Source organism: Ambystoma mexicanum, chromosome 1p (genome assembly GCF_040938575.1).
Source record: "Ambystoma mexicanum isolate Mex_15411 chromosome 1p, UKY_AmexF1_1, whole genome shotgun sequence".
In the NCBI taxonomy this organism is placed as follows: domain Eukaryota; kingdom Metazoa; phylum Chordata; class Amphibia; order Caudata; family Ambystomatidae; genus Ambystoma; species Ambystoma mexicanum.
The window spans coordinates 26343414-26366608 of NC_090921.1; the positions used below are offsets into that span (position 1 = coordinate 26343414).

General features: G+C 45.6%; 1 protein-coding gene across 1 annotated transcript in view; it reads left to right on the top strand.

The window, feature by feature from the left end:
* LOC138564780 (zinc finger protein 154-like) overlaps positions 1-6514 on the top strand; it is a 135902-nt gene extending 129388 nt beyond the window's left edge. The window contains exon 3 of the mRNA XM_069642932.1: positions 4735-6514. Within this exon, the coding sequence (XP_069499033.1) occupies positions 4735-5753 (1019 nt within the window). The 3' untranslated portion in view covers positions 5754-6514. The remainder of the gene's footprint in view (positions 1-4734) is intronic.
* Positions 6515-23195: the final 16681 nt, after the last annotated feature.

The following is a 23195-nucleotide window of genomic DNA, read 5'->3' on the forward strand; positions in this document are numbered from 1 at the left end:
CCGATAAATTAATAAAATAATAAACAAAAACTTAACTTTCTAGTAATAGTCAAGAAGCTCTGAGATTTGTCCTTAATTGAAGCTTGGAGGTTCTTCCATCAGGGGAGAGGGATTTTACTCGTTGTTCAACGGTGCACTGGGGCTTTGCCAGAATAGGTATGTTAATCTCCTCCACATTGATTTCTAGGACGATTTTGATAGAAATTGAGCAGCAAATAGTGTCCGGCCATGCCCCTGTGGTCCTAGATACGGACCTCACGTCACGCCTGCCCCCAGGGAGCCAGCCCTGGAAGCTTAACCTGATCTTGCGAGACACGGCAATCCACACTCCTTATTAAAGAAACCGTGGAGAGTTTATTTGAAGAGAATGATAATAAGAAGTAAATGAGGCGATGCAGTGAAAGCCGTTATTAGGGGTAAACACCGTTCATGAGAGTCTAGGAAGTGTAAAGAATAACATCGCCGGCAGAAGGGCCATTAAGGGACACCGAACACAAGCATGGGCCAATCTCCGAAGAGTATTCAAGCCCTTAAGTTAGCCAGGTCTGAGCTAGAGGCGCACCTGATGGACCGAGCAGCCACTGCACTACTTCATACGAAACAGTTCTATTACTCCAAAGGAAATACGGCAAACAAGATCCTTGCCGCGAACTGTAGGAGCATCTCTACAAGCACTCCTATTGCATGCCTGAAAAATACTGGCAGATGAGGCTAAGCTATCCATCATGGGACGGTTTTACCAATCTCTGGTAGCGAGGGCCATTTTTATTGTCTGTTTGTCTTGCAAGGGTTTCTGCAATCAATTAAGATGGACTGGATGTCAGTGTTACCAGAGCTAATTAATATGGATCAAGCAGGGTTTATCGCGGGCCGGTGCACTCACGATAACATTACAAGGGTGGTGAATGTGATCTCGAATTGGATGTGGATTCACAGTTTTAGCTTTGCACGCGCATAAGGCGTTTGACAACGGAAACTGGTATACTTGGGGCGCACTCTGGAATCCTTTGGATTGGGCCCTAATTTTTTGAAGATGGGGATGGCGAAATTTCAGATCCTGAATACCAGACTGATGTCTTACCAGTCGTACGATCTGAACCAGTTCCGCTATACTGGGGCACTCGCCAGGGATGCCCACTGTCACCTGTTGATCTTCGCTTTAGCTATGGAGCCTTTGGCTCAGGTCATCTGCCATGACGGCGAGATGAAAGGGGTTACTATCCGAGATAAAGGTCACAAACTGATATAGGCTGATGATGTGATGGTCTAGAGAGTTCAATTCCGGCCCTGATCGTGACGCTGACATGTTCTGAGGAACTTTCAGGTTTCTAAATTAATATGGCTAAAGCCGCCAGGGCATTAAATATCTCGTAACTGCAGGAGCGAATTACCATGAGATGCAACTCATGCCCATTTAACTGGGCAGAGTCATCAGTTGACTATCTGGGGGTTCGGATTGCTGGTATATATGGTGCGCTGTACCAAGAAAGTATTCCATGATTGTGGGCTAAAGCTCTGGGATTATTGGTGACATGGAACCTCCAGGAGACATCATGGCCAGGGAGAACAGCGGCAGTAAAAATGGCCTTGGTCCCGAGCATCTGTATGTGTTCCAGGCACTAGTGATACTGATATCAGCCAAAGTGGTGACACACATGCAAGGGGTCATATTTAAATACACCTGGGCCAAGGAACTTGGATATCGAATGGGTTGGTGGGAACGCAGCGTCTAGGAAGCCCAAAGGGCTTGAATTACCGAAAGCAGAGGAAACAAACGCTCAAAGAATTTCCCAATGCAATGAACTTTTAGACCTGGATGACATCTCCATAGTTTACGCATACATGGCAAAATGGGAGATGTGTACAGGCGCATTCTAAATGCAAGATCATAAGTGTTTCTAGGTGCTACAAGTCAAGGGAGGGAAAACAGAGGGCAGACAAGACAAACGATCCTACTAGGCCTTGTGACCTTCAGACCGTGCAAGTGCGACACCGAGAGGTGCAGGAGGGGGGGTGGGGGAAGTGCGGTCAGGACCATTAAGCCTCTGGGTAAGTGCGACCAGGACAGCGCAGATCTGGGTAAGTGCAAGAGAATGTAGAGGCAAAGGCATCCACTGACACAGGCTTCATAGCCGAATGACAGAGAATTCGGGTGGCTGTGCTGGGTAAGGCTTTGCATGTGGGACACATAAGGTGAGGGGATAGCAGAAAGTGGTCAGTCCACGAGAGAGGAGTGGTGAGAGGGTTGGAGAGGGGGGGATGTCTGAGAAGATGAGAGCAACCAAGGTGTGGTCGGCAGTGTGTCAGACCAAAGGGATAATAATAATAATAATAATAATAGAAAAAGAGAGAGGGATTAGAAGCATCCAGGTGGATGTTGAAGTCTCCGAGGAGGAGCAACTGAGAGGTAAAGGCAAGAAGAGGAGAGGTCAGCCCATTCAGAGAGGAAGATGGCGTCATAGCCAGGTGGCCAGTAGATGGTGGCCACTGTCAGAGAGGGGCCAGGGGAGAAAGAGAAACTGCAGTCCAGGTATTCAAAAGAGGAGTAGGCTTGCGTAGGAATAACAGAAGCAGAGACCCACTCCGAAAAGATTGGGACCACTACACCTCCAGGCCGCTGGGTTCTGGGCTCAGAGAGGATCTTGAGAGCGTCAAAACCCGTGACAGAGCTGGCCATGAACCCTGTCTCAGTGAGAGCGAGGACATCCAGGTCAAGGTCTTCAAGGAGGTGGCAGATGAGGAGGAGGTGGCAGATGAGGAGGAGGAGGACCCACTGAGTGGCACCATAATGGGAGATGATGAGATGGGTGAGAGAACAGAGACCATATGAGGGGTCCATAGGAGAGGGAGTAACAAAGAGGATGTTGGTGAGTCTTTCTGGAGGAAGCACTGATGTAAGTATCAGCACGACAGTAGGGGGAAAAAAATCAAGAATTTTTTACTAGACCATCCCTTTAATGCTTCCCGGCACCGCCTTGGCGGAAAGGGGAATTACGGCCCCATTCCAAGGTTGGCGGGGCGGTAATTCCCCCTTCCACCATTGCCCTTCCCCATTCCCATTTTTGCCCCATAGGGCATAATGGGAATGGGGAGGGCGCTAATTACGGTACCGCAAATTGCGGTACCGTAATTAACTCCCTGGGTCCCTTTGCGGGTTGGTTTTTAACGCCTGCAAAAAGCAGGCGTTAAATACCCCAACCCGCAAAGGGACCTCGTAGTAAGGCGGTAAGGATTTACCGGTGCCAGTATTTTACCGGTACCGGTAAATCCTTACCGCCATCCGTGTAATGAGGCCCCATGCCTTCTTTACACACCCCTGAACTGCGATCACTTGTGTCTGTCTTACTGTTTGATACCATGCCTTTCTTACACCAGTTAAGTGTTTTGTTTTTGTGTTTGGGTGGGGATGTGAGTAATGTTTGGGCTGGGGGCAGGAAGCGGGTACCTGTGAGTCTGTGCGTGTTTGAATATCCGCGAGTCTGTGATTAGAAAGGCTTTTGGTGGGCGAGGGAGGTTAGAGGGGATTGGGGGGTGAACCCCTGCTATTAACGAAAAACATGCCAGTGTGGGAGGGGTGGGGGGAAGGAAGGGGTGGTGGGTTTGGTATGATATAATTTTATATTACAGCATATTGAGGACTGCAAAAAATCAACCGAAAAAACAACAGTCTTTTTGGTGTTCAGTCTTCAATATGCAGTAATATCACATAGAACCGTTTCCACTGGGGAACGAGGAGCTATTACAAAGTGTTCCGCAAATCCAGTTTCCAAATACGATACAAACTTCCATTACTGTTTTGTGCAGACCTTTCAGGTGTGGTCAGCTACTCTTAACAATCTCATCTCCCCTTTAATGAACCAATTTACTGCAGCCGTATCTTTGACCTCCCACCAGGCCCCCACCACCACTTGCTGTCACCCCACCTTGCTTTAGGTCAGTTGCCTGCACTTCTGCACCTTTCAGGGATATAAATAAAAAATGTTTTTTAGTAGGAGCTCAAAGCAGTGCCTGTAAGTCTCGCCTCACCCTATAAACTGGAGTTACCTTTGGGGAACTAAAGACTAGCACCTAAAGAGTTGCACATCTGACTTCCACACCTGTCCTAATTAACCATTCATTAACATTCCCAAATGCACAGTTAGTGTCTGATAGATTTGTGTGAATGGCACCAGATGGCCCGAGGAATAGAAGGTAGCCCCTGTTAAGCAGACCTCTAGACTAGAGGCAGGAGGGGAATCTCTCCCAGCTCCTGGAACTTTCTAACACTGCCTGTCTATGCCGCTGCAACTTTTATTTTACCATAATTCTGCCTCAATGCTGGCTCCATGTTTGAATCCCACCTTGTTCCAGGAGAAGGAGCCCACTCAAAGATGAAGGGCTTGCGGCTGTCAATGCACCCCCTCCCCACCCACACTCTCCAATTCAGCACTGAAGTGGCTCAGAGAGCGGGGCCCGCACCAGAGCTCCTGAGAAGTGCCCTTGTCACCGAGCTCGGCTGGCCATTCCACCACTCTTAGTTTATTGTTTAAGCATCAAAGTTTCCACTTAATAGTGAAACTTTGAAACGTAATGAGTAGACAATGCTATAACCGTAACCTAGATTATACCCTGATGAACCCCTAGTGGCTTAATTGGGAACAGGGGCGTTCGCAGCTCTTCAACGTACCCATTTATCTTAAGGCTGTGTGATTGGGAAAAGCTAATAATGACTCCAACCTCTGCTTCTTTCAACAGAAAATGGAACCATCAATAAAATGGAGATCCTTCAAATAAATTCTGGAACATGGACTATCCAGAGGATGAAGTGCAGTCCTTCAGAAGATGGAGACGGCCCGTCTGCTGCGCACTGGGATGAGGCCCAGGTGCCCAGTGCATGTCCAGAGTGTGGGGAAAGCCTCAGAGACCCATCGGGATCTGTGGGGCACCAGTGGTGTAAAAAAAGACCACATAGATGCACACAATGCAAAGAGACCTTCATCCAGCGCGCCAAGCTCACTGCGCATATGATGATTCATGAGCCGCAGGAAACATTTGCCTGCAGCATTTGTGGGGAGTCCTTCACCAGCAGCCCCAATCTAATGATGCACGAAAGATCCCACGTGCACGAGCAGCTCTACAAGTGCACAGAGTGTGAGAGTAGCTTCACTGAACGCTTCCAGCTATTCAAGCATCAGAGGGTACATACTGGGGAGAAAACCTTCACTCAGGAGGCCGATCTGTCCCAGCACCCGAAAAGCCAGAAAACATACCAGTGTGCAGAATGTGGGAAACACTACACTTCTGCATCCGGACTGAGGATTCATCGGCGGTCCCACACAAGAGACCGGCTATACCAGTGTTCAGAGTGTTTCAAGGACTTCAAGTCGAATGCACACCTGATTATACATCAGCGATGCCACACGGGGGAGAGACCGTACAAGTGCACAGTGTGCAAAAAAAGCTTCACTCAGAGTTCAATTCTGGGTCAACATCTAATGATCCATTCTGAAAAACGGGACTTCGGGTGCACGGAATGTGGTAAGAACTTCAGGCTGAAATCACACTTGAAGACACATCAGCGAACACACACAGGGGAGAGGCCGTACCAGTGTACAGAGTGTGAGAAAAGCTTTGCTCAGCACTCCAATTTGGCTCACCACAAAAGGACCCATACGGGGGAAAAGCCCCATGGCTGCATGTTGTGTGATAAGCAATTTAGTCATTTATCCTCTCTGAAGCATCACCAGAGGTGTCACAGAGGGGAGAAGTCTTGAGATGTGGACCATGTGTGAGCAAGTCTTTCTCCTGCACATTCATCAAGATGAAAACCCAGAGAAAGCTTTACAGGTGCATAGAATGTGGTAAGTACTTTCACAAGCGTCGCAACTGAGAGCCACCAGACATCTCAATCAATCTGAGTTTGTTACCTTGTAAGAAGTGTAACAGAACCTAAAGGTCAGGTGCAGGCAAACATCGGAGGATCTATTCTGTGGTGTGCAAGAACATTTCTGACCCCTCCCCCCAACCCTCCACTGGTCCAAACATGGGATCCAAACTGTGCAGAAGGGAATGGAGACCCTTCCTCATCTGTGTTATAATAGGCCCGTTACTGTGCCTGGCACTAATTATACTTGGAAGTTCCTCTGCTTACCGGACGAGTGCCAACAGCACTGGTGTGTGTCTTTGGTGGCTGAACAGAATGCAAATGGAGTGTGCTGCCGTCGGTGGAAATGCATGCCATCGCACATGTAGCAGGCTGCACCAGGAAGTGGGTGGGAAGCGGGATGGGGGGTATATTGGTGGAGGGAATGGCGGGCGCTGACATACGGCGGCTATGATTATAAATCAGAATTATTTTTGGCTTTGGTTGTAGTCCGATGGAAAGCCTTACGAATTACTTTGACTGCCAGATGGGTGCTGTGAAGGGTGAAAACAAAGGAGAGGGAGGACTCGTGAGGGGCAGAGTGTCGGGGATGTGGAAAAGGGAGGGTCACGGTATGGTGCCATTCAATAAAATCAAGACATCATTTTTAAACTGAATGAATCTTTATTCCGCTGCTGCTTTAGTAATGTGCATTGGTTTGGCTGACAGCGTACCGTCAACTGACTGAGTGGTTGGGGACGTGCGAATACGCCAGGTGAGCAATCGGTGATGACCAGTAGTGTGCACGCATTGTGAAAAGCCCACATCATCTGTGAAGCCTGTGATCAATAGCAGTGGGATTGGGCAAGGAGACTCTGGCAGACAAGAAAAGCCATCAGCTGTGTACAACCACCCCTGGATGGTAGTATTTGGAGATCTCTCAGAGTATCTTCCCTTTTCCAAACTTTATGTATGTTGACCCACTTGGAGAGGTCAGACTAGATGGCCATTACAGGGTTCGAAATTGAAGGAAGCTGGGAGCTAGTTAGATCCTGCATTTAGCCTAGAAGTGCCTGGTTAGCTTAAAACCAACAGTTGCCTGGGGCTTCTTTTTGGCTCCCCAGGCCAACTGATGCAGAACAAACGTAACTATTTGAATTTAAATCTATGCAGTTGGGACACTCTACAAATAAACTTTAGGACACATCTATATGACATTTAAAGCATAAGAGTCATAAATAATGGCTACAGTTATAGGTTTGCATTTTATGTGTAAGTTAGATTTGTGTAACGCTGTGTACTAGCTCCTCGTCCGTGGTAGCGCCTGGTGACTGGTTACTAGCGGCTCACCAGAAGCTGCTTGTAGTTCCTGTTAATCCAAACTTAATTTTGAGCCCTGCATTATACCAAACTAGGGAGCCCCAGGCAGGGGACAGCAACATTGAAATGGATGGAGATCCATCCAGGAATATGGATACCTCCAGAGCTGTTTATGTTGTGACAAGCTACAGGAAGGGCTCCTCAGGACATCAAGCACCCCCAGCGGAGTATGTTTGCCAGACAAGCCCCGCTGACCTGTACGAGAAGTTAGATGAAGGGCCTATGTTAGTTGCTGTAAATTGATAATGGCAACCGAAGAGAGAGGGACTCCCGCCCCAACCTTAGGAGGGTGAGAGACCCCTAGATAATATGCAGGCCCCCCCCCCTGCTCTTGGCATCCAGGGACATTCCTTAACAAGAGATGAGATAAAGAACTGGGGATATTCAGCCCCTCCCCTCAGGAAGCGTTGGGGTGAAAAGGGGACAACACCCCCTCATCAAAACTCATGTGGTGCTGAACCATCCAGAATTTATTTTGTTTTGTTTCTTTAAAAAGTGGATCGTGCACTTCATCTGGTCACTGGGGGCTGTGAGAAATTGGACCAGGGAAGTCTGGTAGACCAAATTCAGTGTGTACCATTTGGGGAAAGAAACGAAAAAGAACTGAGATCCAACGGAAGAAGCCAGGAAAATAATTCCAGAGGCAAGTGGATTGGAATGAGAAAGACCAACCAACTACTTTTGAATTTAAGAATGATGAGCACGTTTACAGAGGATGAGTGAGGATGACGAGGGCGGTAGCAACACATTTGTGATTTCATAAACTTTAGAAGGTTTGTATGAAGAGTCTTTAAGGTCTACCGTAAAGTCTAGAACTTCAGACGTTTGGCCACCAGAAGCCAAGGTAGAGCACAGATGGACATAACCTAAGGCTTAGGAGAAGCCTTGCCAAAGCATTTGGAGTGTTTTTTAACCACTTGATGAAGAAAGGCTCATGAGGAGGTCATTGTAGGAGTAAAGTCTGATAATTATGGAAATGTTGATGTTTAGAATTTTTGCTGAGAAAGGCAAGAAATTGAATATTCTCGGAAGAGGTCAGAAATCGAAATAACCAAATAAATGAGTGATGGAAGAGATTTGGGGGGAAAAGAGTTACAGGCGCATCAATCGTCAGGATCCTAAACAAGGCGGCTAGCAATTCAGACCATAGGTCTTGGTGAGAGTAGTGGGACGGAATCAGTACAATATCACACACCCATACCACTCACCACTCACCACATGGCTGCACAGTGCTGACGCAGCCGAGCCGCGAGGTTCCCAACACTAGGAGGTAAAGGGATCCAAGGGAATATGCTGGGGGGCCCCGATGAGAAGCCCATGGTGGCCATGAAAGGGGTTTCAGCTGGCACCTGACAGTAAAATGGTGCCCATCTGCACCCATGAAATCATTATCCGTGGTATTCCGTCCCCAAGGGAGAGCCCAACAGCCACTGAAATAGAGAAGAGCCACAACACCAGGACCTGAATATTTGGAAAGGTGAAGCGCATGGGGAGGTGGAACCATAAAACACAATCAATAAAGCTAATAGTGACACAAACCTGCGACTCGAGCACTTATTTGTCAATCACTTTTGTATAAAGAGGCAGAGGCCTCCTGCTTGTGAGGTGCTAGGACAGCGTTGCTGGGAGAGTAGGGTTATAGCGAGGAAATGAAGACAAGGAAAATCAGGAAAGAACACAGCATGTTGACCAAATCAAGAAAGCCCCGTTTTAAGATTGATGAAAGAGGTTGAGAGCTAGGAAAGCTGCACCTTTGCTGATCAAGCCTAGGGGTGAACTTAAGATAGGGAGGGAGAAGGTGAGTTGGCTAAGCCAGTGGAACCAACGCTTGGAAGAAACCAGGTTGAGAGTACAGGCTCAGTGGAGAGGCTTGCTGAATTGTGCCTAGAGACTGTTGCAGGCAACCCCACCACAATCCCTGAAGCACTGAGATTAAAGCTAGCTGGGAACTGTAGTCCAGACCCTGGTCAGAACAGCAAAAATGTGAAAGTCTTCGATTGTTTAATCATACAGGTAGGGGGGAGTGAATTCTAGCCGTAATTGCCCAATAGAGTGGTGAATAGCTACCAGCCTTGTCTGAGAAAGAGGAGTCCCATTATAGGGCTTGCTATGGTGGATGTTGAGATTACCGCTGTTTCCTTCCATTCAGGACCAAGGCACTAACCTAGATCAGGCTAAGCACCAGGACCAAGACACTAACATAGATCGGGCTAAGCACCAGGACCAAGACACTAACCTAGATCAGCCTAAGCAGCAGGACCAAGACACTAACCTAGATCGGGCTAAGCACCAGGACCAAGACACTAACCTAGATCGGGCTAAGCACCAGGACCAAGACACTAACCTAGATCGGGCTAAGCACCAGGACCAAGGCACTAACATAGATCAGGCTAAGCACCAGGACCAAGGCACTAACATAGATCAGGCTAAGCACCAGGACCAAGGCACTAACATAGATCAGGCTAAGCACCAGGACCAAGACACTAACATAGATCAGGCTAAGCACCAGGACACTAACCTAGATCAGGCTAAGCACCAGGACCAAGGCACTAACTTAGATTAGGCTAAGCACCAGGACCAAGACACTAACCTAGATCAGGCTAAGCACCAGGACCAAGACACTAACATAGATCAGGCTAAGCATTCAGGACCAAGGCACTAACATAGATCAGGCTAAGCACCAGGACCAAGGCACTAACATAGATCAGTCTAAGCACCAGGACAAGATAAAAACATAGATCAGGCTAAGCACCAGGACCAAGGCACTAACATAGATCAGGCTAAGCACCAGGACCAAGACAAAGACAACCACCAGGACATAGCATCATCATGAAGGAAGTGTGCCTGATTGCTCCAAAAACTCTGAGCACCTTTTAGAACACAGCCCTGAGAGTCCTTTACTTCTGCCATTTTTAGACCGGTCTGGTCACATAGGTTTTGTTAATTCTTCTTCCTCCACTGTTTTACTTGGATTCCTCTCCTCTTGTTTTGAGTTGAATTTCCCTCCCATATTCCATCCGCCAACCCAACCCTATTCATTGTCTTGGCAGATGTCAGACTGCTTGATAAAAGCATAGGGTGTGGCCATTGGATGCAAAGTCCTTTTGGAATAGTTCAACTTTCCGCCTGTTGCTCACACTATTCTACTTGGTTTTCCCTCTTGGCTTACATATTGCCTTCCCATAGCTCTTGGAAGCGTTCTTTTGACCTTGTCATTTGTCATTGTAGGTGTTGTAGATTTGATGGATTTCTTCAGACTGTGACATGTCCCAGAACTGCAGCCAGAGGAAATCTGCAACTGATATAGGCAGGCTGAAGGGGATCCATGTGTTGCAGCTTGTAGTTCAGAACAGGATCCTAACATGCCCCAGAGCAAGGTACACGCCACATGCCCCAGAGCAAGGTACACGCCACATGCCCCAGAGCAAGGTACACGCCACATGCTCCAGAGCAAGGTACACGCCACATGCCCCAGAGCAAGGTACACTTCACATGCCCCAGAGCAAGGTACACTTCACATGCCCCAGAGCAAGGTACACGCCACATGCCCCAGAGCAAGGTACACGCCACATGCCCCAGAGCAAGGTACACGCCACATGCCCCAGAGCAAGGTACACGCCACATGCCCCAGAGCAAGGTACAAGCCACATGCCCCAGAGCAAGGTACACGCCACATGCCCCAGAGCAAGGTACATGCCACATGCCCCAGAGAAAGGTACACGCCACATGCCCCAGAGCAAGGTACACGCCACATGCCCCAGAGCAAGGTACACGCCACATGCCCCAGAGCAAGGTACACGCCACATGCCCCAGAGCAAGGTACATGCCACATGCCCCAGAGCAAGGTACACGTCACGTGTCAAGAACAAGGTACATGTCACGTGTCAAGAACAAGGTACATGTCACGTGTCAAGAACAAGGTACATATCACATGTCCCAGAGCAAGGTACATGTTACATGCCCCAGAGCAAGGTACACGTCACGTGTCAAGAACAAGGTACATGTCACGTGTCAAGAACAAGGTACATGTCACGTGTCAAGAACAAGGTACATGTCACGTGTCAATAACAAGGTACATATCACATGTCCCAGAGCAAGGTACATGTTACATGCCCCAGGCAAGGTGCACGTCACATGTCAAGAGCAAGGTATATGTCACATGCATTTTACTTTAATAAAACATTTGAGAAAAAAAACTTAAACCGGTTGTTTGTGTCTACTTCATGATGCCTTCGCAGTACCTTAGCTCTAGCCTCACCTTATCACCAAATTAACTTACACCCCCCCTCCAGGAACTATACCACGTTTATCACACATGAGGGAACGCTCAATCTCAAGCAGATGTCTTTTGGTATGGTGTAAGCTGCCACGTTTTTTCAACACATGATGCACAAACGACTTCGTCATGTTAAAATGGTGTGGGTTTTTTGGTGATGGGACATCGGAGGAGGGTCAAGATCACAGGCTAACACGCATTCTGAAAGGAGTACATGCCAACTCCTGTTGAGCAATTCTGACACAGCCTATAAGACCTTTGGGAGGGCAGACTTCAGCAATACTGGTCTGGGTGTTGTCCTTCTCCAGAAATAAGACGGCACAGAGAAAGTCATAGCTCTTGCTTCCAGTTGTTTGAAGGACATGGAAGAAAAATATTCAGTTACTCGATCACTCGATTCTGCTGTTCACCCTTGCCAGAGGAAGGCTATGTGTAGAAATGGAATCCATGGGCAGAGTGATTTGGTCGTGTTAGGAGCCAAAGGGAGACTGGTTCAGCGTAGCAGAAATGTGGAAATCCTAAACCTGAGGATGGCAGTATGTTGGTATGGTCTACCAGTGGGTGAAAGAAGGGATGTGACCCCAGAAATCTTCCCAATTGCTACCAAAAAGCTGGGAAATGTAAGGAGGGTTGCCAACCGTGATCAAAGGTTTGAATGGATGACAAACGTGCCTGCCGATTATGATAGGGAAGTAGTTAAGGGAAGAGGTCTGTTGAGAACTGAGATAAGGGTAGTGAAGAGGATTATACTAAAGTCAAGAGCTTAGGAAGATGGAAATTAAATCATGAAAACAAAAGTATTGATTATGGTTGAATCATCGTAAAACACAAAAATATGTACAAAAGAATCATGATATAATGTCCAGTTTAATTAAAAAGACCATTTGGTGGACCTTAAACAGAAGACGTTCTATACAGACTTCTTCTCAAGTAATCAGGGTGTCAGAACAAGATTGGGTTACCTTCTTGAAGAATAGATTTGGTGGAGATGAAGGGAGTGTAAAGATAAGTGGTGATCCTGTAGGAACACCGTCAAAATTCTTCCCCTCTAATTCTCTTCTCCCTCCCTCTCCTCCCCCTTTCATTCACTTTCCTCCCTCCTATCTCCCCCCAAGCTCATAATTTAGGCGTTCTTTTCGACTCCTCTCTCACCTTCTCGCAACACATTTCACTCACCTCTCGCACTTGCCGATACCACCTCTACAATATTCGCAAAATCTGTCCTTCCCTCACATTCCACACCACCAAACTCCTAATCTCCTCACTCATCTTTTCCCGCCATTTCTACTTCTCTTCTCTAATCTTTGGACTTCCCGCATCTCCGCTTGCCCCTCTTAAATCCATATACCACTCTGCTGTTCGTATCCTTTGTCTCCTTACATCCCGTGACTCCATCTCTTCCTCGCTCTCTCACCTTGGCTGGCTACCTTTCCACTTACAGCTAAAATTTCACTTTCTCTGCCTTGTCTTCAATTATTTCCATGGTCTCGCTCCTCCTTATCTCTCCTCCCTTCTCTCCTTCTACTCCACCTCCTGTTCCCTTCGTTCCGCTGACCATTTCCTTCTCACTGTACCTCCATCCCCCTGCGCTTCCTCCCGTTTCCGCTCCTTCCAACTCCTTGCACCTCTGCACTGGAACTCGCTCCCTCTCACAACCGCTCTTCCACGAACTTCACCTCATTTCGCACTTCCCTTAAATCCCTCCTCCATTCTCCTCCTTGAAAACTGCCCCTCTGCCCTCTCTACTTCCCCACCCCCCCTTCCCTTCATCTGATTCCTCTCTCCCCTCTTCTACTCCTCTCTCTCTCTCCCCCTTCCATTTTCCCTCGTCCAATCCATCTCCCACCCCCCACACCTATTCCCACTCCCCTCCCCCCCGTCAGTTAATTGCTCTTTGCACTGTTTTGTTGAATGATTCAAGATGTATATTTTTGCTCCCAATGTTATTTGTTGTTATTTTGTATTATGTTGTTCCATTGTACAGCGCCTTGGTGTAAAGCGCTCTATAAATCAATCAATCAATCAAAATGACACCACCACTTCGGCACTAAAGAGATAGAATATGTGATCAGGAAGCTCGATAACTCTCGAGTAAGTGGACCAGATGGAGTGACAAATAGGTTAATGAAAAACAACTCTAAATTATGGGCTGACATTTTTTGTATCCTATTTGCACATATAGCTAATACTGGTATCTGTCCAGAGTCATGGCATACAGCAATCATAATTCCAATATATAAAACAGGTGACAAATGACTATCCAGGATCTATCGGCATATCTCTTTAGTGGACAATACCTAAAAGGTGTTTCTCTCTTTGATACTCCTAGACCTTCAAAACTGGGCAGAAAGGTCAAACCGCTTGCACACCCTACAAACTGGGTTTAGGAAAGGTGTTGGAACCATACAGAGTGGTATGAGACTTCATGCCTGCCTCTCCAAAGTTGATGGTAGAGAACCAAAAAACGCATACGTGGAAGCCATTGACTTATCTGCAGCATTCAATACTGTTGATTTATCTCGCCTGTGGGAAAAACTAGAGAGTTGGGGTATCGATAAAGGCTTACATGGAATGATACAAATGCTATATTCTGAAAACAATATGAAAGTGAGGTTGAGTACCAACGGAGAGCTATCTAGAAATGTTCCCTTAACAAGAGGGGTACGACAGGGCTGCGTAATTGCAGCCACTTTGTTTAATTTATACCTATCTGATCTGTGGGAAGAGGCAAGTAAGGTGAAGGGTATACACTTCGCTGGATAGATTTAAGAATAGGGTGCATAGAATATGCCGATGAATTAGTCATGATAGATCATACTCCTGCAGGCCTACAGCGTTGCTTAACAGGCTTGTAACTTAGCGCGTAATCAGCTGACGGTAAATCCAGCGAAATCGTATATAATAACCTGCAGTAAGATGAAAATAAAAACACACTATACATGGAAGATAAAGGATGCACCTATCGCAATGGTGGAAGGCATACGTTATCGCGGCTATTTTGTCTCCCACAAGCAAAAGAAAAGAATACAAGAAAATAAAATCAAAGAGAAGGTAGGAGCGTGTATATCATTGTTAAAGGCAGTCAAACGTGAGTTTTGTGCTTTCTCACTGTTGCGGATGAGGGAGTTCTAAAGAGCAAAAAAATTGCCTACAGTGTTATATGGCTGTGAATTGTTGAGTATTACGGATAGCGAACAATTGATACAATCACTGTGCGCATGTGCCCCAACATTCTTTAATGTGAATGAAAGGAGTGAATTTTGAAACAGCCGACACATGTTTCGAGCTCAGCTCTTCTTCTAAGGCTGTTATGTTACCCATGATACATAATACAATATTGTTAATTTATCCGAAACCACAAATAGTGAACATAACCAAAACCAACATTGAAAGAGACCAAACATAAATCGGCACCACACCATTTGTTAGTAACACTGGATGTGAAAGCACTTTATACTTCTATTGAACATACCGGGCCATTGAAAGTGTAAATGACATTTTTTCGGGCAAACTCAGACTCATACTATGTGCACATTGAGATGCTCAAGGAACTATTGCTATTCACTTTAGAGAACAATGCGTTTCTCTTTGATAATGTGTACTATCAGCAGCAAGTAGGGATAGCTATGGGAGCAAGTTTTGCCCCAGCATTAGCCAATATCTTCATGCATCACTTCGAGCAGGAATTTACACTGCGCAATTCTGTTTTCTTCTTATGTGCATCTGTGGCGACGCTACATAGATGATGTCATTATGTCATGGTCTGGCTCAATCAGGTTCTTAATGGATTTTGTAGTATATCTCAATTCATATGACTGGGCACTTTGTTTACACATACAGAGAGCAATAGTAGTATAGACTTTTTAGTCTTGAAAATCCAACTGACACCAATTGGTTCTGTGACAAACACACTCAGGAAGAGCCCCTCAGTGAATGCCGTACTACATGCAAGAAGTTGTCATAAAAAGCCGGTTATATCCAAAATACCCAAAGGTGAATACATAAGAGCGAGAAGAAATTGCAGCTGTACTAATGATTATTTGCCTGAATGTGCACATATTAGGCAAAGATTTTGTCGAGAGGCTACAACAAAGGGACACTAGACAAGGCACAGAAACAAGTCAATGTAGAGAGTTGACCTGTTGACACCTAAAGTCTGACAATTGACAAGTCCGCACAACAAACTCAAGTTTATTACTAGATACAATGCGCAGTGCTTAGGAGACATTGGCACCTTTTGCAATTGGACAAAGATTTGCTAGATTATATTTATAAAACACCAAGTATTGCGTACAGCAAAGCACGCACACTCTGAAATATACTTTGTCCTTCTTTCATGAGCAATGTAAGCAATAAAGGGAACTGGTTACATCGCTTGAAACATGAAGGTTTTCACAAATGTGGTGGATGCTCCATGTGCCCGCATGCCTTCGGAACGGGTGGATTTTGACACAATGGGCACATATTACGTGGATACTTTTAATCAACTGGCATTCAAAATATGTAGTGTATTGTATCATCTGTGTATGTGGAGTGAGTGCATTATATTGAGAGCACTATCAGGTCACTTAAGATTCGGACTAGAGAGCATCTTTACACGATTGCGAGGCAGGATGCCAAAGTACCCACTGGCCATCCACTGGCAACAATTCTATCAAATGGATGACAGAAGAGATATACGGTTTGGGATCATGGAAAAAGCTACATTGTCACTGAGAGGGGGGAATTTACAACTCAAACTACGACAATTAGAGGCATGCTTAATATGTAAGTACAGAACGGCGCATAGTGGCCTCAATACAGATCATGAATTATCCATATTTATGTGATCTGGCAAGGGGTTAGGTTTCCAACTGACATTTCAAAAGTTATCATCATGTAAAAAATGGTGTCCGACTGTAATAGTTTGTTACAATTGTAAAAACAAGGTGTCTTTCTGCTCATATACGATTTCATTGCGCTATACAATACAATTTAGGGTCTCGCATAAATGGGGAAATGTTAGTACCAGTAAGCACTTATATATATGTAAAACATGCTGTGCACAGTGTCGCATCAATAACAACGCAGTGGTTCTTCATACCCTCAACTTTGTTGAGCCACAACATAGGTATTGAAATCATTTCTACATGTGTCTCCCCTCACACTAATTAGATTTAGCAGTTGTATATATGGGGTCACACATGCACAGCCCACCTCAGTGGGGTGCAGTTAGTACACAAGGGACAGTTTCTATGGAGCAAGACTTATTAAGGGCCATTGGACATAAACAGCAATTGATCATTTAAGTGGGGCTTTATCATTACTTTGACTTTCAGGATGCATAGCAATCAGGAAGGTTGAGATCCATGCACCAGCAGCATTGGGCATGTGGGAGAGGAAAATAAAGGCAAAAAGCTAACAAAAAAAAGCAACAATTTTGCTTTCACGCGGCAGTCTTGCTGCACATGATAGATGTGTGAAATGTACTTAATAATCTCAAAGCTGTGCATGGTTTACTTTTTATTATTTTGCCCGTTCTTATGTTGCATAGCCATAAGGTTGATGCAGTAACTAGCCCTACCAAGATGGCGGGCGGGTTAGGCCGCGTGTTTGCATTTAGCAATAGCAGTCTAGTGGGCAAAAGTGTAAATGGTTCCACAAACGGAAGGTGCCACTGGCGTGTTACTAGTTAGAAGCCGTAAGGCAATTCCCAGGTACGTGTTGTGTTTTGTGTCTTCAGTTATAGACTATGTGGGCAGCACGGACACGAGGAGGGGGGTGGACATGATGGGGACTCATTTTGTTCCCCCCTTCATTTCTTCTTTGTTTTTGTTTCTTTCACAACTTATTTGGACCACCGTGACATTACGGCCCTGCATCTTTGGTATCCCGAGCATATTGGATCTCTAGCAGAGGTAGTTTCCGCAATAAGCGAGGAGATATAACGTGGTGACTTGTGTGGTAAGGAGGGTTTATTTTAACATTACCAGTGATTGACTGGGTAGTACTTAAGGCTCTGGCGGGCAATGATTGAGGTGTTCGCTATCATTTATTCAAATACGTATTTCTTTAGATATGTGATTGGTGAATTGACAACATTGAATCCAATTAGGTAAGTGTTATCTGTGACTTGAAATGATAAAGGCATTAAGATGTTCATTGGGCTTGGCCAGCATGATGTTCTATAGGTGTATATTTTATTGGGCTTATACTAATGGAGAAATCTGTTTTGACTCGGTGAACAAGAGTGTACAAGGGTTCACAAGGTACATGCAGGGGTACTCTAATTTAGTTTGGGCTATTTTTAGTAGAGAGTGTTATGATATGACTCGCTGCATCTAACATGTCATTTACTAATGTATTGTTACTTAATTGCATACATGTTTCTCTCTTTTTGTTTCCTTCTGGGGTACCTCCCTGATGTGGGGAAATGTATCCTTTTGCGTTACACCCATAGGCTGCGTGTATATAGTATTCTTTGTTGTGGTTTATATTTGGGTCTGAACGATTGTACCCTTGGGGATGGATACTCCTGTGCCATATTTGATTTATGTTTGGTCTCTTTCATTGTCGGTTTTGGTTATGTTCACTAATTGTGGTTTCGGATAAATTACCAATATTGTATTATGTATCATGGGTAACATAACAGCCTTAGAAGAAGAGCTGAGCTCAAAACATGTGTCGGCTGTTTCAAAATTCACTCCTTTTGTTCACATTAAAGAATTTTGGGGCACATGCGCACAGTGATTGTATCAATTGTTCGCTATTTCTAGTTGTTGGAGACCTGGGCAGAGGCTCCACGTCCAGATAAAATCACCCACCACAACTTTGTCACCATTGACTATTTGGTTATGTTTTGACTTTGTATGTGGGATGACCGTGTGTACAAGCGCTTTGGCTTCCAGTCTTCTTCTGCTCTGCTGGTATTACAGATAGGACATTTCTCGATAGAATGGAAGGAAGGATTTTGAAAAGTGTGCTGGGCCTCCCACGCTCAGTCAGTGTGATTCGGCTAGAACTGGGCCTGGTTTCATGGTGGGCACAAATGATGAAACAACTGTTCTCCCTGTACTTCAAACTATGACGCCTCACATAGTGTTCATCTGTATAAAATGATGCAAAATGAGCAGAATCCTTTATTGCGTGAATGTAAGGAAAAATGCGACTGCTTTATGGAACAGCTTAGTATCGGTGAAATTGTTGCAGAGAAATCACTAAAGGTAAAAATAAAAAGATGAGACATTATTGCTGACACGCAAGATTTACCCAGGCTAAAACTATATAGAGTTAGAGACCTAGAATATATACCGGGGCGTAAGGTTAAATTGTACATTTAAAAAATCCATCAGCCAAACATACAGATTTGTATTTAAAATGTAGAGTTAACTGTCTTCCTACCCTTGAAGTATTGGGGCCCATACCAGGGATCATGGAAGAGCTACGAAACTGCAGACTGTGCGGTGAAGAGCTTGGTTCACTAATGCACTTAGTAATGCGATGTTCCAGGTTGATGCAGGAGAGGGTTGCACACTTTGGTCATTTTATACATTTCCCTGTCTGCAATAATATCATCTGACTTCTGTATTAGGCTAATGACGTCCTCACGCTTATCACTTTTGCTAGCATTAGTGAAATTCCTGATGGTAATCTTTGCCAGTATTGATGGGGTAATGGATCAAGCCCAAACAGCTCTAAATGGAATTTAAATACAACATTTTACTTTGTTTTATGCTGATTTATATGTGTGTCATGATAACTTATTTTTGAGTATCATTGTTTGAATGATGAAGTAAAAAACAGGATTGTAAAAGCTGTAAGAAAGCTTCGAATTGTTTTTCTTCGTATCAAATGAATTTTGATGATATGAAGTTGTGAATGAGCTAATGTAAAAGTACCTTGAGTACTAAACACATTTTAAATAATGAAAAAAAAACAAAATGTATTCAGTTATAGAGAAAGAGGTTGTGTTTGTGCTTTGGTCCATAAAAGATTTCAAGATGTTTGTGTGGGATTGGAACTTCACAATCCTTCGGACCACGAACTACTGGTGAGTATCTTTAACTATAGAGGTTTGGATGAAGTGTCGTGAAGGATATTGAGGTGAGTTACTGCACTACTGGGACATCAGTTTTTGTTGGAGCACATGGGTGGCAAGGTGAATATGGTTGCAGATTTTCTTTCCAGGGACAAAAGCTGTTGTGTTGAGGGTGAAAAGCAGATACTGAAGAAGTGGTGGATGGAGAAATGCACTGGACTTGTGGGTTTTCCATTTCTTACCTGAAGGAGGCTGAATCTAGGGATCACCAATAGGGCAAGTGAAGGATCTTGTACTCACTGACTGATCTGGTTGGAAGAGTGAGGATGGCCTTGGTGCTTCGGTAGGGTTAAGGATGAGCCCAGTGTTGAGGGAGGTCATCTTTTAAGATCTTGTCGTATAGTTCCACAACAGGATGTCCGTGGTAAGTTAAATGAGATTGGACACAAAGGTCATTTAGGCATGTCAAAGACAAACGTGGCCTAGCTTGGACAGTCAACTGGAGAAGACAGTTTAGGAATGTAACTCGTGTAGTTACTCTTGACAAAGTTCACAGGTGAAGTGTGCAGCTATTGAGACCTTAGGAAGGCCCATGAATGCCATGCAAATATATGGCCATGGACATATTGGGACCTGCGGTAGGGTCTCAAGGTGTTCGGAAATAGATCATTGTCCTGATGGACATTTACTCTAAATGGGTTGAGATCAATCTAGTTCAGGAAGCTGATTCATGGCCAGTTCTGTCATTTCTGGACCAGGTTTTCCATAGGGAAGGTTTCCCCAACATAATCTTGATGGATAATGGTGTGCAATGTACTTTGCCCATTATGATCAGTGTCATGCATCGGAGGTCGGCTCTCTTCCACCGTGAGACCAATGCTATGGTTTAGGGGCTCAATAGTAGGATCATGCAGGTATACACACGGCGGTTCGGGATTGGAAAGTCTGGGAGGAGGAGGTGGAGAAAAGAGTGTATGCGTACAGATTGGCTCCACATGCCACCACTGGACGAGTGCTGTTTGAAGTACCTAGGAGGAGGAACCTGTCTACTGCTTTGTGTCCAGTTTGGCTTGGCAGATCAAAATTTGTGGATTGGGAGGAGCGTGTCTTGAGAGATGGGGTGAATTCAAAAAGGGAGAGTTTGAAAAGGATGTATGATGTGCAGAACGGGGCTAGACTCACTTGGGTGTCTGAAGGGGACACGAGTGTGGATACGGAGGCCAGCTTAGTGCGAAAAAGGGACAGTAGATTTGATGGTCCTGTTATTGTGAATAAAGAATTGTGTGATGCGGTTGTGTTGGAGGATGGGAGTAGCTTTAATAAAGACAGGGTTGCCATCAAGAAAAAAGGACTGCATCGCTGACCCTGTTGGAGGATCTTCAAGCAAAAAGGGGTCTTAAGAAGAAAGGGGATGTGTGTTATATTGTTGTATACATTTTGCTTGTACTGATCTGTACGTATTTAACTTTGGTGTTGTGTCTTGAAATTAGTTTTTATTTGAATCTTTTTTTATTTACTTTCAGGCTGTGGCTCCTGCCTGGGCCAGTGTATTGTGACCTAATAGAATGTTCCGATTATACATAGAGGGGCTCTCTTGTGAAGCTCAGGCAGTTCCAGCCTGGTAGTGGAGGGGGCATTTGTAAGAGCCTATCTAATAAGAGAGAAGCAGCTGTGTACTCCCCTTCGTCAGTACATCACACTGCCACCTGGGAAGATGAATGCAGGCAATGCTGAAGCAAAACTAACAGAGAACGTTAAAGAAGATTTCTCTTTAAGACTGTTCATTAAGTTCTTATACTCTGTTCAGCAACTCCCAATGTATTTGGTTCCTGGGAATTCCCTTCCCCAAGCTTCAACCCTTCCAGGTTTCAGACAAAACTAAATTATAACTGTTTCTCTCAGGCTACTCCAGGTTCACTTCCCCCAAGCTAATGCCTCCTTGTTTCACCAAATACGTATTCACGTTTGTTAGGCCTCTTAGGGTTCCCTTCTCCAAGCTCCGGCCCTTTCAGTTCCAAACACAAGTTCAGTTTAACAACACAGTTCCTCTTAGGGTTCACTTCCCCAAGCTCAGACCCCTTCAATTCCAAACACAAAATTCAACTTGTCAGGATATTCCTTTTACTTATTTATAGTTCCTTTCACACATAATCTTCTAATGGGGTAAAATTAGAGACTTTAGGAAACGCTAGGTTCTTGGCTCCTCCTAAGCGTGACCACTCTGATCTTTGGCCCCTCTCTGTATTTCCTGTACTTGCTTTTCTTCTATCCTTTCCTCTTCCATGTGCTCCTGCATCCCTTGGCTATCTTCCACTTGGCTGTGCACCCTTGCACCTTTTCTGTCCTGTCCTTTCCTCTTCCAGGTGCTCCTGCACCCCTTGGCTATCTTCCACTTGGCTGCGCGCCCTTGCACCTTTTCTGTCCTGTCCTTTCCTCTTCCATGTGCTCCTGCACCCCTTGGCTATCTTCCACTTGGCTGCGCGCCCTTGCACCTTTTCTGTCCTGTCCTTTCCTCTTCCATGTGCTCCTGCACCCCTTGGCTATCTTCCACTTGGCTGCGTGCCCTTGCACCTTTTCTGTCCTTTCCTCTTCCAGGTGCTCCTGCACCCCTTGGCTATCTTCCACTTGGCTGCGTGCCCTTGCACCTTTTCTGTCCTTTCCTCTTCCATGTGCTCCTTCACCCCTTGGCTATCTTCCACTTGGCTGCGTGCCCTTGCACCTTTTCTGTCCTTTCCTCTTCCAGGTGCTCCTGCACCCCTTGGCTATCTTCCACTTGGCTGTGCGCCCTTGCACCTTTTCTGTCCTGTCCTTTCCTCTTCCAGGTGCTTCCTGCTCCCTTTTGTTATCTTCCACTTTGTTGTGCACACTTGCACCTTCTTTGTCTTGCTTTTCTCTTGGCTTTCTGCGCCCCTGGCACCTTATTTGGGTTCACTTTCCCTTCCCACTCCAGCTAGCTGCACACTCCTGAGTTTCTCTTACTTACAGACTTGAAAGTGACTCGGTAGTGTTGCGCTGGTGAGCGGTCTCTCTCCGGGCATATGTGTCATGAACCACCGTACGCGTCCCTTCTGGACTTCGTGGTCCCTGACCCAACGGGGACTGAACTCAGCAGTACTCCCAACATGGCCACTGAACGGAGAACGCTGTTTGACAGTCTCCGCGTTGTATGCTCCACGTTCTACAAAGCAGACACGCCCCCGCGGCCCTGCGCGTCTCAACGCTACCACTTGCAATAGTCACACGTGTTGCCGGAGTTCGTTCAGCGATTACTTCTGATTCTTGGTCCCCTGAAGCTCCTCTTCTTTCATCCTTCCCCTTTTTCCTCAACTTGCATATCCTGGATTTTCATTGCATTCGTATCTCTGAGTGCGAACCTCGCCATTTCCTGGATTCCTTCCCGGACATCTGAACGCTTCCTGGCGGTGGGTCACGAACCGCACGCTGGAACCAGAGGACCCACGCACGGGGTTGTATAAATCCCAAACAGTGCGGAAGAAGACATCTTTGAAGATCACGAGCAACCAATACAGACCGGTGAGAAGGGGGGAAACCTGTGACAGATTGAGATGCCAACAAATTGATACAGTTACGGAAATGGCGGCTGCAGTTCAAGACCTCATGCGTGGCATGCAGGAGTAAACAACAGAAGTTCAAAATCTTAAAGCCGAAAATGCGGCATC